The 17,257-nt window shown below is 44.4% G+C and overlaps 1 protein-coding gene across 1 annotated transcript in view; it reads right to left on the reverse strand.

Annotated features, from left to right (window-relative positions):
• The window catches only part of LOC126474557 (CD151 antigen-like), a 136,994-nt gene that overhangs the window by 7,154 nt on the left and 112,583 nt on the right, over window positions 1-17,257 (reverse strand). Inside the window, exon 4 of the mRNA XM_050102032.1 lies at window positions 8,955-9,128. Within this exon, the coding sequence (XP_049957989.1) occupies window positions 8,955-9,128 (174 nt within the window). The remainder of the gene's footprint in view (window positions 1-8,954; window positions 9,129-17,257) is intronic.

Genomic DNA, 17,257 nt, shown 5'->3' on the forward strand with positions numbered 1-17,257 from the left:
CCCCCCTTCTAACAGCCGTGTACCACAGTCTCTGGAGGAACGGTGGGTTCCAAATGATTGGAAAAGAACACAGGTAGTTCCAGTTGTCAAGAAGGGTCGTCGAGCAGATGCGCAAAACTATAGGCCTTTATCTCTGACGTCGATCTGTTGTAGAATTTTAGAACATGTTTTTTGCTCGCGTATCATGTCATTTCAGGAAACCCAGAACCTACTCTGTAGGAATCAACACGGATTCCGGAAACAGCGATCGTGTGAGATCCAACTCGCTTTATTTGTTCATGAGACCCAGAAAATATCAGTTACAGGCTCCCAGATACATGCCATTTTCGTTAACTTCCGGAAGGCGTTCGATACAGATCCGCACTGTCGCCTGATAAACAAAGTAAGAGCCTACGAAATATCAGACCAGCCGTGTGGCTGGATTGAAGAGTTTTTAGCAAACAGAACACAGCATGTTTTTCTCAGTGGAGAGACGTCTACAGATGTTAAAGTAACCTCTGGCGTGCCACAGGGGAGTGTTATGGGACCATTGCTTTTCACAATATATATAAATGACCTAGAAGAAACTGTCGGAAGTTCAATGCGGCTTTTCGCGGTTGATGCTGTAGCATAGAGAGAAGTTGCAGTATTAGAAAATTGCAGCGAAATGCAGGAAGATCTGCAGCGGATATGCACTTGGTGCAGGGAGTGGCAACTCACCCTTAACATAGACAAATGTAAAGTGTTGCGAATACATAGAAAGAAGGATCCTTTATTGTATGATTATATGATAGCGGAACAAACACTGGTAGCCGTTACTTCTGTAAAATATGTGGGAGTATACGTACGGAACGATCTTAAGTGGAATTATCACATAACAATAATTGTTGGTAAGGCGGGTGGCAGGTTGAGATTAATTGGGAGAGTCCTTAGAAAATGTAGGCCATCAACAAAGAAGGTGGCTTACAAAACACTCGTTCGACCTATACTTGAGTATTGCTCATCAGTGTGGGATCCGTACCAGATCGGTCTGACGGAGGAGATAGAGAAGATCCAAAGAAGAGCGGCGCGTTACGTCACAGGGTTATTTGGTAACCGTGATAGCGTTACGGAGATGTTTAACAAACTCAAGTGGCAGACTCTGCAAGAGAGGCGCTCTGCATCGCGGTGTAGCTTGCTGTCCAGGTTTCGAGAGGGTGCGTTTCTGGATGAGGTATCGAATATATTGCTTCCCCCTACTTATACCTCCCGAGGAGATCACGAATGTAAAATTAGAGAGATCCGAGCGCGCACGGAGGCTTTCCGGCAGTCGTTCTTCCCGCGAACCATACGCGACTGGAACAGGAAAGGGAGGTAATGACAGTGGCACGTAAAGTGCCCTCCGCTACACACCATTGGGTGGCTTGCGGAGTATAAATGTAGATGTAGATAGCGACATTTTAACGCAGTGCAAGTACCAAGGACAGTCTGTTTGATCCAAAAAGAACAGACTTTCGGGCTTGTTGCTGCATGTGCCAGTGTCTCCCACCTGCCATCCACAGGATGTGGACACCCCCTGGGGAGACAGGTCAGTAAACAGGGCGAGTTGGACAAGGTCGCCGAAGCATTACAGCTCCACAGGAAGACCGATATCCGGCCATCTCTGCTCTGCGACGTCATACGGCTACCGCCAGAGCACCGCAATCAGATCTCAGCCGCCGTGTCCGAACAGACTGTAAGCAACAGGTAACGAGGAAGGACCTCACGACCCAGACGTTCTGTTTGAGAATCCCATTTGAAACGACAACAGCTCACAACTCATTTTCACTTCTGCCGTTCCCGTATGAACAGACAAACGTTGCGAAACGTTTGACTCACAGATGTGTCCAATTTTCCTCTGATGGAAAGTGCTCGTATGTGGAGACGCCATGGTGAGCGGTACCTACCAAATGTTGACCAGGATATCGACAGATTCGATCGAGGTTCTGTGACAGTGTGGGGAGGCATCAGTGTTCACAGTCGTACGGCATATTATCGTTGCCCATGGTGTCCTTAACGCCAGCCAGCTCATCCAACAAATCCCGGTGCATCATGTAATGGGTGATGCGTACGGTGGTTGCCCTGAATTCCTTCTCACGCAGGGCCGATAGGGTGGGCGACTAGATGGATGTCTTGCGGAGGCTGGGCACTGAAGTAATGGAATGACAAGTGGTGAGCCCTGCCTAAACCCCATCTTGTATGTGGGGCACATGCCTGACAGATGTGTCTGCACTCGTCTTGTTTCGCCTCAGACTCTCCAAGAACTCTCAATGGCTCTCATTGACAGATAGGAGCGGATACCACAGAGTGGCCTCTGTAGAGTTACATGGAACATGCCACTTAGGTGTCAGGCAGTGACAGACGATCACAGAAGACATACGTGTTACTGAAGCTCTCAAAGTCCAAAAAAAAGTACGCACAATGACAAGGCGAATGATTGTTTCCGCTTTGTTTATCGATAGCTGTCGGAAATTTCAATTATTGTTATGTAAATGATTGTGAATGTAATAACATTTTGTTGCGTACTTAATTTGGGAAGGATAAAGATATAACCCCCCCCCCCCCCTTGAACCACTGACCTTGCCATTGGTGGGGAGGCTTGTGTGCCTCAGCGATACAGATGGTCGTACCATAGGTACAACCACAACGGAGGGGTATCTGTTGAGAGGCCAGACAAACATGTGGTTCCTGAAGAGGGGCAGCAGCCTTTTCAGTAGTTGCAGGGCAACAGTCTGGATGATTGACTGATCTGGCCTTGTAACACTAACCAAAACGGCCTTGCTGTGCTGGTACTGCGAGCGGCTGAAAGCAAGGGCAAACTACGGCCGTAATTTTTCCCGAGGGCATGCAGCTTTACAGTATGGTTAAATCATGATGGCGTCCTCTTGGGTAAAATATTCCGGAGGTAAAAAAGTCCCCCATTCGGATCTCCGGGCGGGGACTACTCAGGAGGACGTCGTTATCAGGTGAAAGAAATCTGGCGTTCTACGGATATGAGCGTGGAATGTCAGATCCCTCAATCCGGCAGGTAGGTCAGAAAATTTAAAAAGTGAAGTGGATAAGTTAAAGTTAGATATAGTGGGAATAAGTAAAGTTCCGTGGCAGGAGGAACAAGACTTTTGGTCAGGTGAATACAGGGTTATAAATTCAGAATCAAATAGGGGTAATGCAGGAGTAGGTTTAATAATGAATAAAAAAATAGGAGTGCAGGTAAGCTACTACAAACAGCATAGTGAACGCATTATTGTGGCCAAGATAGACACGAAGCCCACGCCTACTACAGTAGTACTAGTTTATATGCCAAATAGCTTTGCAGATGACGAAGAGATTGATGAAATGTATGATGAGATAAAACAAATTATTCAGACAGTGAAGGGAGACAAAAATTTAATAGTCATCGGTGACTGGAATTAGATAGTAGCAAAAGAAAGATAAGGAAAAGTAGTAGGTGAATATGGATTGGGGGTGAAAGAAGAAGCCGCATGGTAGAATTTTGCACACAGCATAACTTAATCATACCTACCACTTGGTTCAAGAATCATAAAAGAAGGTTGTATACACTGAAGAAGCCTGGAGATACTGGAAAGTCTCAGATAGATTATATAATGGTAAGACAGAGATTTAGGAACCAGGTTTTAAACTGTATTACATTTCCAGGGGCAGATGTGGATTCTGGCCATAATCTATTGGTTATAAACTGTAGATTAAAACTGAAGAAACTGCAAAAAGGAGGGAATTTAAGGAGATGAGACCTGGATAAACTGACGGAATCAGAGGTTGTAGAGAGTTTCAGGGAGAGCATTAGGGAACGATTGACAGGAACGGGGGAAAGAAATACAGTAGAAGAAGAATGGGTAGCTTTGGGGGATGAAGTACTGAAAGCAGCAGAGGATCAAGTAGGTAAAAAGACCAGGGCTAGTACAAATCCTTGGGCAACAGAAGAAATATTGAATTTAATTGAGGAAAGGAGAAAATATAAAAATGCAGTAAATGAAGCAGCCAAAAAGGAATACAAACGTCTCAAAAATGAAATCGACAGGAAGTGCAAAATGGCTAAGAAGGGATGACTAGAGGACAAATGTAAGGATGTAGAGGCTTATCTCAGTAGGGCTAAGATAGATACTGCCTACAGGAAAATTAAAGAGACCTTTGGAGAAAAGAGAACCACTTGTATGAATATCAAGAGCTCAGGTAGAAACCCAGTTCTAAGCAAGGAGGGGAAAGCAGAGAGGTGGAAGGAGTATATAAAGGGTCTATATAAGGGCGATGTACTTGAGGACAATATTATGGAAATGGAAGAGGTTGTAGATGAAGATGAAATGGGAGATATGATACTGCGTGAAGTGTTTGACAGAGCACTGAAAGACCAAAGTCGAAACAAGGCCCCAGGACTAGACAACATTCCATTACTACTACTGACAGCCTTGGGAGAGCCAGTCCTGACAAAACTCTACCATCTGGTGAGCAAGATGTATGAGACAGGTGAAACCCTCAGACTTCAAGAAGAATATAATACACTACTGGCCATTAAAATTGCTACACGAACATGAAATGCAGACGATAAACGTGTATTCATTGGACAAATATATTATACTAGAACTGACATGTGATTACACTTTCACGCAGTTTGGGTGCATAGATCCTGCGAAATCAGCACCCAGAACAACCACCTCTGGCCGTAATTAAGGCCTTGATACGCCTGGACATTGAGTCAAACAGAGCTTGGATGACATGTACAAGTACAGCTGCCCATGCAGCTTCAACACGATACCACAGTTCATCAAGAGTAGTGACTGGCGTATTGTGAGGAGCCAGTTGCTCGACGTTTTCAATTGGTGAGAGATCTGGGTAATAAGCTGGCCAGGGCAGCATTCGAACATTTTCTGTATCCAGAAATGCCCGTACAGGACCTGCAACATGTGGTCGTGCATTATCCTGCTGAAACGTAGGGCTTCGCAGGGATCGAATGAAGGGTAGAGCCAAGGGTCGTAAAACATCTGAAATGTAACGTCCAGTGTTCAAAGTGCCGTCATTGCGAACAAGAGATGACCGAGACGTGTAACCAATGGCACCCCATACCATCACGCCGGGTGATACGCCAGTATGGCGATGACGAATACTCGCTTTCAATTTGCGTTCATCACGATGTCGCCAAACACGGATGCGACCATCATGATGCTGTACACAGAACCTGGCTTCATCCAAAAAAATGACGTTTTCCATTCGTGCACTCAGGTTCGTCGATTGAGTACACCATCGCAGGCGCTCCTGTTTGAGATGCAGCGTAAAGGGTAACCGCAGCCATGGTCTCCGAGCTGGTAGTCCATGCTGCTGCAAACGTCGTCGAACTGTTCGTGCAGATGGTTGTCGTCTTGCAAACGCCCCCATCTGTTGACTCGGGGATCGAGACGTGGCTGCAAGATCCGTTACAGCCATACGGGTAAGATGCCTTTCATCTCGACTGCTAGTGATACAAAGGGCCGTTGGGGTCCAGCACGGCGTTCCGTATTACCCTCCTGACCCCACTGATTCCATATTCTGCTAACAGTCATTGTATCTCGACCAACGGGAGTAGCAATGTCGCTCGCGATACGATAAACCGCAATCGCGATAGGCTACACTCCGACCTTTATCAAAGTCGGAAACGTGATGGTACGAATTTCTCCTACTTGCACGAGGCATCACAACAACTTTTCACAAGGCAACGCTGGTCAACTGATGTTTGTGTATGAGAAATCGGTTCGAAACTTTCCTCATGTCAGCGCGTTGTAGGTGTCGCCAGCGGCGCCAAACTTGTGTGAATGCTCTGAAAAGCTAATCATTTGCATATCACGGCATCTTCTTCCTGCCGGTTAAATTTCGCGGCTGTAGCATTGGTAGAAGCCGACCCTGGGGAAGATCAGTTTGGATTCCGTAGAATTATTGGAACACGTGAGGCAATACTGACCCTACGACTTACCTTAGAAGATAGATTAAGGAAAAGGAAACCTACGTCTCTAGAATTTGTAGACTTAGAGAAAGCTTTTGACAATGTTGACTGGAATTCACTATTTCAAATTCTAAAGGTGGCAGGGGTAAAATACAGGGAGCGAAAGGCTATTTACAATTTGTACAGAAACCAGATGGCAGTTATAAGTGTCGAGGGACATGAAAGGGAAGCAGTGGTTGGGAAGGGAGTGAGACAGGGATGTAGCCTATCCCTGATGTTATTCAATCTGTATACTGGGCAAGCAGTGAAGGAAACAAAAGAAAAATTCGGAGTATGTATTAAAATCCGTGGAGAAGAAATAAAAACTTTGAGGTTCGCCGATGACATTGTAATTCTGTCAGAGACAGCAAAGGACTTGGAAGAGCAGTGGAACGGAATGGACAGTGTCTTGAAGGAAGGATATAAGGTGAACATCAACAAAAGCAAAACGAAGATATTGGAATGTAATCGAATTAAGTCGGGTGATGCTGAGGGAATTAGATTAGGAAATGAGACACTTAAGGTAGTAAAGGAGTTTTGCTATTTGGGGAGCAAAATAACTGATGATGGTCGAAGTAGAGAGGATATAAAATGTAGACTGGCAATGGCAAGGAAGGCGTTTCTGAAGAAGAGAAATTTGTTAACATCGAGTATAGACTAGGTGTCAGGAAGTCGTTTCTGAAAGTATTTGTATGGAGTGTAGCCATGTATGGAAGTGAAACATGGACGATAAATAGTTTGGACAAGAAGAGAATAGAAGCTTTCGAAATGTGGTGCTACAGAAGAATGCTGAAGATTAGATGGGTAGATCACATAACTAATGAGGAGGTATTGAATAGGATTGGGGAGAAGAGAAGTTTGTGGCACAACTTGACTAGAATAAGGGACCGGTTGGTAGAACATGTTCTGAGGCATCAAGGGGTCACCAATTTAGTATTGGTGGGCAGCGTGGTGGGTAAAAATCGTAGAGCAGGACTAAGAGATGAATACACTAAGCAGATTCAGAAGGATGTAGGTTGCAGTAGGTACTGGAAGATGAAGAAGCTCGCACAGGATAGAGTAGCATGGAGAGCTGCATCAAACCATGCTCAGGACTGAAGACCACAACAACAAAGATATAAGTTGGTAACATACTTATTCCTCAGCTATTGCTCAATGGAGCATGGCAGACACCCAAAGTCATGATCCGCTATTTCTTTTTAGTGGTGTACAAAGATTTCAAACGTAAGAAATTTCTAGAACATGCCATAAATAATGATCACTAACGAATGAAGAAAAGGAATCCCCACGATCCAGCCCTGAAGACCACGTGATTGTCGACTGCCCTCTATGTCATCCTCAGTCATTCATCCTGATATGTACTTGGAGGGGCATGGAATCAGCACACCGCACTATCGGCCGTTGTAAATGTTTCGATCTTGGAACCGACAACTCTCAATCAGGTAGCTCCTCAGTTGGCATTAGGAGGCTGCGTCCAATCCTCCCACTAAAGAAAAGTCCATGGCAGAATCGGGAATCGAACCCGAGTCCCCGATATGAAGGTCTGTCACGTTGATAATTACTAAGTAACAAATAATTGGTGATGGGTTTGAACTGGTTACCCACAGCACAGTATTCAATGACAATAAACGTTACATCAAACTATATGCAGAATAGCTCGCGGCAGTATGAACCTGTGTTAAAAATAAAGGTTACGATGGAAATTATGGTTGCAGATGGTGGTTCAATATGGTAATAAAACTGGCAAAATATATGTGACTTGTGTGGACAAACACATGAAAATATGTGTCATGTTCTGTAATATTTATTAATTCTTGTTCCATTACAATAACCACCAGAAATTATCACAGAACAGTAACAGAGTATTCATTGTAGCTTTGTATGTATGTATGAATGTACGTGTATGTATGGAACTGGGAACCTAGAAAAGACGGAGAGGCTTCGTCCCCGCCGGAGCCCTCACTGCTTCACAAACCCACAACAGGCCACAGCAGTCCACCGCCCCCCCCCCCCCCCCATCGCTATCCCCCCCCCCCTCGCCCCACCGAACCCATGGTTAATGTGCGGTTCGGCCACCAGTTGACCCTCCCGGGAACATCTCATTCCAGACGAGTGTAACCCAAGAACTTTACGTGGTAGAATAACAATGGTGTGCGCATACGTAGAAATGGTGTTTGTGCAGCAATCGCCGACATAGTGTAACTGAGGTGGAGAATGGGCAATCGGCCCGCATTCGCCGAAGTAGATGGAAAACCGCCTAAAAACCATCCACAGACTGACCGGAACACCAGACCGCTACACGAATCTGTCTGGCGGATTCCTGCCGGGGACCGGCACGCCTTCCCGCTCGGCAATCAGCGCGCTAGACCGCGCGGCTAGCTGGGCGGGCTATCGTGAATGAAATTGTTCGTCATGGTATTTATTTTTACAGATTGTCGAATAAATGTCTATTAGTCTGGTGCAGCATATAAGTTGAGAGTGAATGTCTCAGCTAGCAAATGGTTCAAATGGCTCTGAGCACTATGGGATTTAACTTCTGAGGTTATCACTCCCCTAGAACTTAGAACTACTTAAACCTAACTAACCTAAGGACATCACACACATCCATGGCCGAGGCAGGATTCGAACCTGCTACCGTAGCGGTCGCGCGGTTCCAGACTGTAGCGCCTAGAACCGCTCGGCCACTCCGGCCGACACTCAGCTAGCAAAGCACTAAGCAAGTTTATTCATAAAAGTCTTACACTGATTTCTACTCTGGGGCTTCATGATTGAAGTGTCGCCGTAGATCGTGAAACTGACAGTGGTTTGGACATTTGTGACATAAAGTATCTCAGGATGTTTACAATTATTTTTAAGTGCTCAACGAAATATTAAATCTGGATCACGATACTCTTTATCTGAATTTTATTTTTAAGGCAGACACCTACAGCACCCAAGGGCTAGTTACATCAACATGGTACTGTTATCTCTCACAAATTTATAACCTTACCTGTTGCTGCATCTGATCAATGGCTGCTGTTTTGTCCGTGTCGACGTTGTACGATTGAATAAATGTGCTGTTCAGATTCGCTGATAGCTCGTCGTGCACTCTACTCTCGTATACGTACGCCAGGACGCCCACCATCGCCTCGAGCAGGAAAATGAGCAGCAGCAAGTAGGTGTACTGAAACAACCAAAAATTATTCGAGTACTGTAGGAGGAAGACGGCTGCGGGTTTAGAAATAAAATTCATAAAAACATACGAGCATCCAGACAGAAGAGCCTTCTTTTCCCTTTATTGAATTTCGATTGCCCCCAAAGGGGGAGAGCTGGCAGCAGCTTAGTATGCCGCTCTTCAGCCTACAGACTTTGTTTTAAAAAGATGAAGATACTAAACAATAAAAGCAGGCGATAAAATCGGTGACTTAAATGGTAAAATGGCGGAAAATTGTGGAACTTAAAAGATAAAACAAAGGGTTGGCGATGCTAATAAAATATACAAGAAGCAGACGGGTACAATAAGAGACAGACAATTAAAAAACACTGTGACAGTCTGGTTTCTGTTCGCAAGAGATATAAAAATCACACTCAGTGATAGCGGTGCAATCCCGCGGCCGACCATCCTGATTTAGGTTTTCTGTGATTTCCCTAAATCGCTTCAGGGAAATATCGGGATGGTTCCTTTGAAAGGGCACGGCCGACTTCCTTCCCCGTCCTTCCCTAATCCGATGAGACAGATGACCTCGCTGTATGGTCTCTTCCCCCAAACAACCCAACCAACCCAGCAACAGCATGATTTCTGTTCGCAACACTTTGGAAAAGACGCACGAACACTGAACACTCACTTGAATACTGCACTAAAAGGTTGGCACAAATATGACACACCACAGCCTAGGGCAGATGGGTGGAACCTGGACAGATGATGGGAAAGAAAAGGCGGAAGGAGAGGAAAAACGAAGTGGGGGTGGGGGGTGGGGAAGGAGCTGACAGAGGACGAGGACTCGTAAGAGCGGGGGAGGGGCTGGGTAGATGCGAGAGGGAGTGGGGAAAGGCAGAGAAGGGAAATGCCAAAGGACTCAGGAGGGGGGAGGGAGAAGGGAGGCAGAGAGAGGGTTAGTGGTGAAAAAACAGGATGGAACAGGGGGGGGAGAGGGAGCTCGCTGAAAGGACAGAGGAAAGGAGGGAGAGGTGAGGATCAGAGTTGATAGGAGGGGTAAATGGAGGGAGAGAGGGCATCATCCGGGAGGGGGACTTGATGGAAGCCACCTTGGGAAAGGAGGTGGTGTAGAGGTGGAGGGTAGGGGGGACACAACGGTGAAGGCACGGCAGAGGGTAGGGATTGGAGAGGAGAGGAGCAGCCAGGGGATGAAGGAGATCAAGGCAATGGGAGGTGTAGAGTATGCGGTTATGTTCAAGGAATAGGAGCAGATGGGGGAAAGGAATCAGGTCATAGAGGATCCGCGTGGGGGACGGGATGCACAGAAGATCCGGTACTATGTGATGATAGTTTTAAACTTTTTTAAATGGAACTACCGAGTATATTCTTCTTCCAGCCCATAGAATTAAGTACTGGAGAGAATTTATATCTTTCGTTTAGTTAGGCAAAGTGTATGAATTATATGAATGCGTGGTGTCTGTTCTTTCGGACATGTACACATTCATATAACTGATTCACCTAGATGGGCAATGGATCTGCCATCTTCAGTGTGGATGTACGAATACGTCCAACCTCCTGCGGGAATCTCAGAGTAGCGGGGGTGGAGGAAATGGACAGGGGCTGTGGGCAGGTGGCGCTCAGTGGGAATGTGGATCGGCCGCGAAGCGTGCCGGGATAGTCCGCGCAGTTGCGGTAAAAACTGTGTCCGGGTGGCGCAGTGGTTGACGCATCTGCATACTAAGTTCCCGGCATCGTAGCTCAGCGTACCTGGTCAGAGAGCTGTTCTCTATAATAAAGAAAACTGAGTGAATGGATCAACAATCAACTTCATTCGGTGGTCATTTGACGTCCAACACGACCGAATGCATCGAACAATAACAAAGAAATTAAGCAGGGAATCCCGGGTTCGAATATCGGTCCGGCACACATTTTCACTCGTCGCTGCTGATTCCGTGTAATATCCAGATGTAGCTGACATCAGTAATCCCTTTCCTTTCCTTTCCGTTCCCCTGTCTTCCACCTTCAATTCACATATAAAGTGAAACTTCCTGGCAGATTAAAACTGTGTGCCCGACCGAGACTCGAACTCGGGACCTTTGCCTTTCGCGGGCAAGATCTCTACCATCTGAACTACCGAAGCACGACTCACGCCCGGTCTCACAGCTTTACTTCTGCCAGTATCTCGTCTCCTACCTTCCAAACTTTACAGAAGCTCTCCTGTGAACCTTGCAGAACTAGCACTCCTGAAAGAAAGGATATTGCGGAGACATAGCTTAGCCACAGCCTGGGGGATGTTTCCAGAATGAGATTTTCACTCTGCAGCGGAGTGTGCGCTGATATGAAACTTCCTGGCAGATTAAAACTGTGTGCCCGACCGAGACTCGAACTCGGGACCTTTGCCTTTGCCCGCGAAAGGCAAAGGTCCCGAGTTCGAGTCTCGGTCGGGCACACAGTTTTAATCTGCCAGGAAGTTTCATATCAGCGCACACTCTGCTGCAGAGTGAAAATCTCATTCTGTTCACATATAAAGTGTTTGAACTTAACATTTTACTGGCAGCTGCTGTTTTAGAAGAATTGGGATACATCATTTTCGAGTCTGTGGAGACTATTATCTGATTTATATTTTATTTGGCGTCGTCATTTCCGACCAGTCTTGAGATGTGCATGAGTGTCTACTACAAAAAACCGTGACGTAGTGATTGCTACAGTATATTTACGTACGTTTTTCGGCTCCACATTTTCATTACAGTGTTGAGAACTGTGCCATGTATCGCCGAAACAGAGAGGGTGAGACATTTCCAGACCACTTGGCCTAAGAGCAAGAGCGCCCATACGATAGTTTGTAAGGGGGTGGGGGGGTAAACTGGGGGTGGGGGATATGAAGTATTTTTAATATTTTGGAAGACAAAAGCCGACTTCTAACTAGCCACAATAAAGGACCAGTTGCAACACTATCATAAACCTGCGTAATACCAACTTTGAAATCATATTCTGAAAGAAAAACACATGCAAACACTATATTTTTTTCTTTCCCTGAAAGATAGGGGGAAGGGCTCCGCAACCCCCCCCCCCCCTTTCGTCTTGGCCCCGAATACGGGCACTCTTGGGTAGGGGGGGCTTCCTTTTGTCTGCAGCCAGAAACTGGTTTTCCTTAATCTGCTTGAGTTTGCTGGGGGGAGGTTCACAGTGCATGGTGAGTGCTTTAGTGCGAGCCTATTCTGTCTCCGTTTTGTCTGTGGAGGTTTTGAGCTTTGTCTTTAATTATGCTGGAATCAGTGTTCCGTGTAGGGTTCACAAGGTCATTACAGCACCACATGTAGTTTAATTTTTGAATGCGAAAATTGTGGTATAAGTTTAACTGCAACTTGTGAATGTTAACTGCACGCAATCAGTTTTCCTAGCGACTGCCTGCAGATATTTGGGGATTTATTTAATTTTCAGTTCTTAAATATACGATTCTTTTACATTTTATTAATGAAATAAAACTATTTTTTGATCTCATAATCATAGGAGAAACTTGCTAAACAATAAACAAACAAGTAAGTGAAAAAGTTGTTTATTACTAACGACGTATTTAGGTATTCACCAGTTGAAACTCCTCAACCGCTGGTTTTTGAGACTTTTATGAATTTCCATGAAAATACATTTTAAGTGGCCAAAAGATTCATTTGGAAACTAACACTTCAGACGCTGTTCCAGTTGATGAAATTGATTTACCGAAGGCCTTGCACTGAAACTATTGGATTCCCTTCACGTGTCGGGAACAGGATACTGACTTCACATATCTCCCTCTCTCCAAACGCAAATTGTAAATACTTTAAGAGCTTCTTGGATATTAAAAAGATTTTTAGTAACACACACTGCTTTTCAGTTTCTCATATTTGGGTATACGAGCGTATTTGACGTTATTCCTAGCTTGTGGTGGTTGGGTTTCAAACAGTTAATTATTTGTAAGGGATTTTAATTTGGGCCGTGATTTATGTGCATTATGTTTGTAACCCAAGAAAAAGGTGGCCATTTGGTATAATAAATAGAAGAAATGTATGGTAACAAAAAATGTTGAATGTTACTTTACTTCTGTATATAATTATCATCGTTACTTAAAGAAAATTATGATATCGATCCACTATGTTTCGAATTTCCGTGTCGTACTCATCTGCTGCAACTATTAAACCATTGGTTCACTGTATTTTCATCCCGGCATCGTTTCCAAGACGCTTTCAGACCAGAACCTCTTTGACCTTCGTTAAAAAATGTTAACACGATTTCATCGTTCACTTGAGTGTCCAAAAAAATCCGCGATGAATAACTGAAGTCCCAGTCGAGTTTGTTCGTTGATGCCTATTCAACACCATTTTCTACAGGTTTCATCTGAGCACTCAAAAATCGACTAACACATATTCAGGCTTCACTTTCTGTCAAACAGTCTTATTAAACATTCACAGAATGGACGGTGACAAGATGTTTCGACTGCTTCTCACACAACGATGAGACAAGATGTCGAGGAAACAATTCGTCCTTGGACTCTGCACAATGGGAATGCGCATTAGGTAGATAGGTCGTTACATTCTGAACTACCCTTCTACACGCAACACGCGAGGCCACTGTAATTACGTAGGAGCGAAAATAAGGCTCTCTAGAAATTGCGCAATGAGTTTTTGTCCGAATTTCCATATTGAAACTAGGAGTAGGAAATGGACAAATGGGGTAGCAAACTGATCAGCATGAGATCTAGTTTCGTACAGAACGATTTAATTGTTTGAAAGTAACCAGGATAATAAGAAAAAATTAATTAATGATTTGAGAGGAAAATTTTGTCAAAATTTTCAGAGCCAGACGAAGTGTTGTAAGTGGACAAAATGGATATCAAATTGAGCTGTTAAGAAAAATAGATAATTAAGTACTTGAAAATAATCGGGGTAGTTAAGAAAAACATAATTACTGATATGGGAGAAAATTGAAATACTTCACGAATATCTGTCGCTATCTGTGTAAATGAAGTGTCAAAAAATTTATCTCTTCAAGGCCTAGTTACCTGAGAATAAAATGTTACGTTGGTGTAGAAATTGTGGAATTCTATCTCCCATGGTGAAAAAATAAAATACACTAAGACAAAAAGCGACGCACCACGAAGGAATTATCCAAATGGGACGGATATCGGTAGATGTGATGTACTTGTACAGACAAACAAATTAATACAGTTGCAGAAAAATTGGATGATTTATTCAAGACAAAGAGCTTCGCCAATTGAGCAAGTCACTAAAGGGTTGGTCCGCCTCTAGCCCTCACGCAAACACTTATTTGGCTTGGTGCTGGTCGTTAGAGCTACCGGTTGTTCTCCTGCCAAATTCTGCCCGCCTGGTGGGTCAGGTAAAATCCGGAGCTGGTTGGAGGATCCTCCCCACAACGCCCCAAACGTTCTCAGTTAGGTGTGGATACTCCGACCTTGATGGACAAGGTAGAGTTTGATAAGCACGAAGGCAAGCAGTAGAAACTCTCGTCATGACTGGGCGGGCAGTACCTTGCTGGAATGTAAGCCCAGGATGGTTTGCTACGAAGGGCAGCAAAACGGGCGTAGAGTATCGTCAACGTACCGCTGTGATGTAGGGATGGCGCCCATGACAACCGAAGTGCTATAAAATGAAATGTCACCCCTGACACCACTCCCGGTTGTCGGGCTGTGTGGTGGACAACAGCCAGGTCGCTATGCCACCACTATCTGGGGCCTCCCCAGACACGTCTTTGCCAGTCATCGTTGCTCAGTTCGAAGCGGGACTCATCACTGAAGACAGTTCTACGCCAGTCAATGAGCGACACCCCCGGGACAACAAGGCCGCCCAGCAGTGTTAGTGACGTCACACTAAGCGGCCCATAGCCGACGCAGCAGTCCACGGACACCTCCGTACAGACGCGACTGATGCTAACGATCTTCTGTCCGTCATACAGAAAGGAGCGAACTATAATTCCAACCAAACACCAAATTATATACATTCTTGTAAACAGCATAAAGGTTCATAACGAAATAACGATTACATATACGGGCAGGAATAGGTTCTAGAACTCCTCTGAAAAGTGTCTATCTTCAGTACCAGAATGAACATCAAATTGTCAGGTTTTCTAAATAGAAAAGCACTTTGTTAGTAACAGACAGCAATAATGGGACTTGCAGTTGGTGATTTCTATGTGGAAAAGGAAATAAGCTGTAGAGAGATTGAAAATGCTAAGTAAAGAGAGCCTCAGCCTTTTGCTCACATTCTTACATGTAATGCACTTGGTTGTTTTTCATTTCCTTACCTTTCATAACATTTTTAATATTGTTTCAAGAAGTGTATCTTCAATAGCAGAGTGAACTTCAAATTGTCAGGCTTTTCTTAAAGGAAAGAGCAGTCCCTTAGTATCACAGTGCAAGACAGAATCTTGTGTTCAGTGATGTCTATGTTAAAAGGAGAATATTTGATATCTATCTTTTGTTTACATTCTTTATTACTGGGAATACACTTGTAAAAATTCTTGAAAAGAGCTGTCACCATGAACATATGAGTAAATTAACAATAGTCATGTGTTTTATGAGATAAAGCGAACTCTTGTTACCTTATTGTAAACGAAAGTTGTGAGGGTTCTGCTATGTATGGCAGTGTTTAAGATAATTTACTTTCAGTGTAATAGCTTGAAAATGTTAAGTCCTGCTGTCAGTTGGCATTTGTCACCACCTGCATGCGAGTTTTAAAGCTAAATAGTGTTCTGACAATTATAAAACAGTGGCAAAGTTCCTCAATCGATTAAACTTATTCCTGCCCGTATATGTAATCGGTATTTCGATATGAACCTTTATGCTGTTTACAAGAATGTATATAATTTGGTGTTTGGTTGGAATTATAGTTGGCTCCTTTCTGTATGACGGACAGAAGATCGTTAGCATCAGTCGCGTCTGTACGAAGGTGTCCGTGGGCTGCTGCGTCGGCTGTGGGCCGCTTAGTGTGACGTCACCAACACTGCTGGACGGCCTTGTTATCCCGGGGGTGTCGTCAGTGAGACTCCAGGCCGAAGACGTGTCTGGAGGCGCCCCGGACTGTGATAGGATACCAACGTGAGGGTCGCCCCCTATATGGTCTGACAACCAGGACTGATGGTCTGTGGTGGCATTTCTTTTTGTAGCAGGAGCCGTATGGTTGTTACCGGTAACACCCTTACGACGTAGTGGTACGTCGACGACATCGTAGGCCCCATTTTATCGCCCTTCATGGCAGGCCATCCTGGGCTTTGTAACGCGACAGTCTGTTGTAAAAGGAAGAGACACTTTATTCAGTAACAAAAACGTGACCGCAGACGCACAGATGGTGGCTAAGATTGGGTCATATTCGTATCGACTGCTGAAATCAGTTTGACAGGAGTATGTGGAGGGCCAGTTTCACACTATGCTCCACAGATGGGGTTGTCGCTGGATTTACACCGGCCGATAAGGTGACCACAGGACTGGGAAAACCCGTCCGTTGGACAGCAGAATGGCTGCTCATTTCTCATGCCGCTTTTCGTATCCAGTGCAAAATTAAACCCCAAAATTAATAAATATGTGTCACTGAAGAGCCAGTAGGCTCATTTGAAGCGGAAAAGATGAACGTTTATGAGTGTGAAGACGCGCCTTCGATATCCGCATTAGTTATTGTCGGTTAAACGTTGTAAATAATTTCTGAACTGTAAAAGTGAATATCGCGGCAAATCAGTATGCGACTGCAATAAACGAGGCGCCTATGGATATATTTCGTAGAGCTTCATCGGAATGCGATAGTAAATTTACGGAAATTGTTCGTGTATTTAACTGAGAGGCCGAACAGTGGATTTTGCGCAGTTAAGTGCTTTTCTTGCTAAACAAATAGAGGAACATTAAAAGTAGCTAGATACTGTATATACTTAGATAGATACTGTATAATGTTAACATTTGCATTTCTAAATCTGAAAATGCAGGAAAACCATAGCAATTAGTGTTTATTAATAAACTATAGCAGATATAAGAAAACTGGAAACAGCATAATATTTATCAGAAAATTTCTCTGTGATTTGGTGTATCATATCTGTATAACAGATTAAAATAGAATTTCAGAAATTTTCATGTTCAGTAGTTTAATTTACTTTAGTCGTGCTTGACCGAGGTTTCCTGG

This window comes from Schistocerca serialis, chromosome 4, assembly GCF_023864345.2.
Source record: "Schistocerca serialis cubense isolate TAMUIC-IGC-003099 chromosome 4, iqSchSeri2.2, whole genome shotgun sequence".
Lineage (NCBI taxonomy): Eukaryota > Metazoa > Arthropoda > Insecta > Orthoptera > Acrididae > Schistocerca > Schistocerca serialis.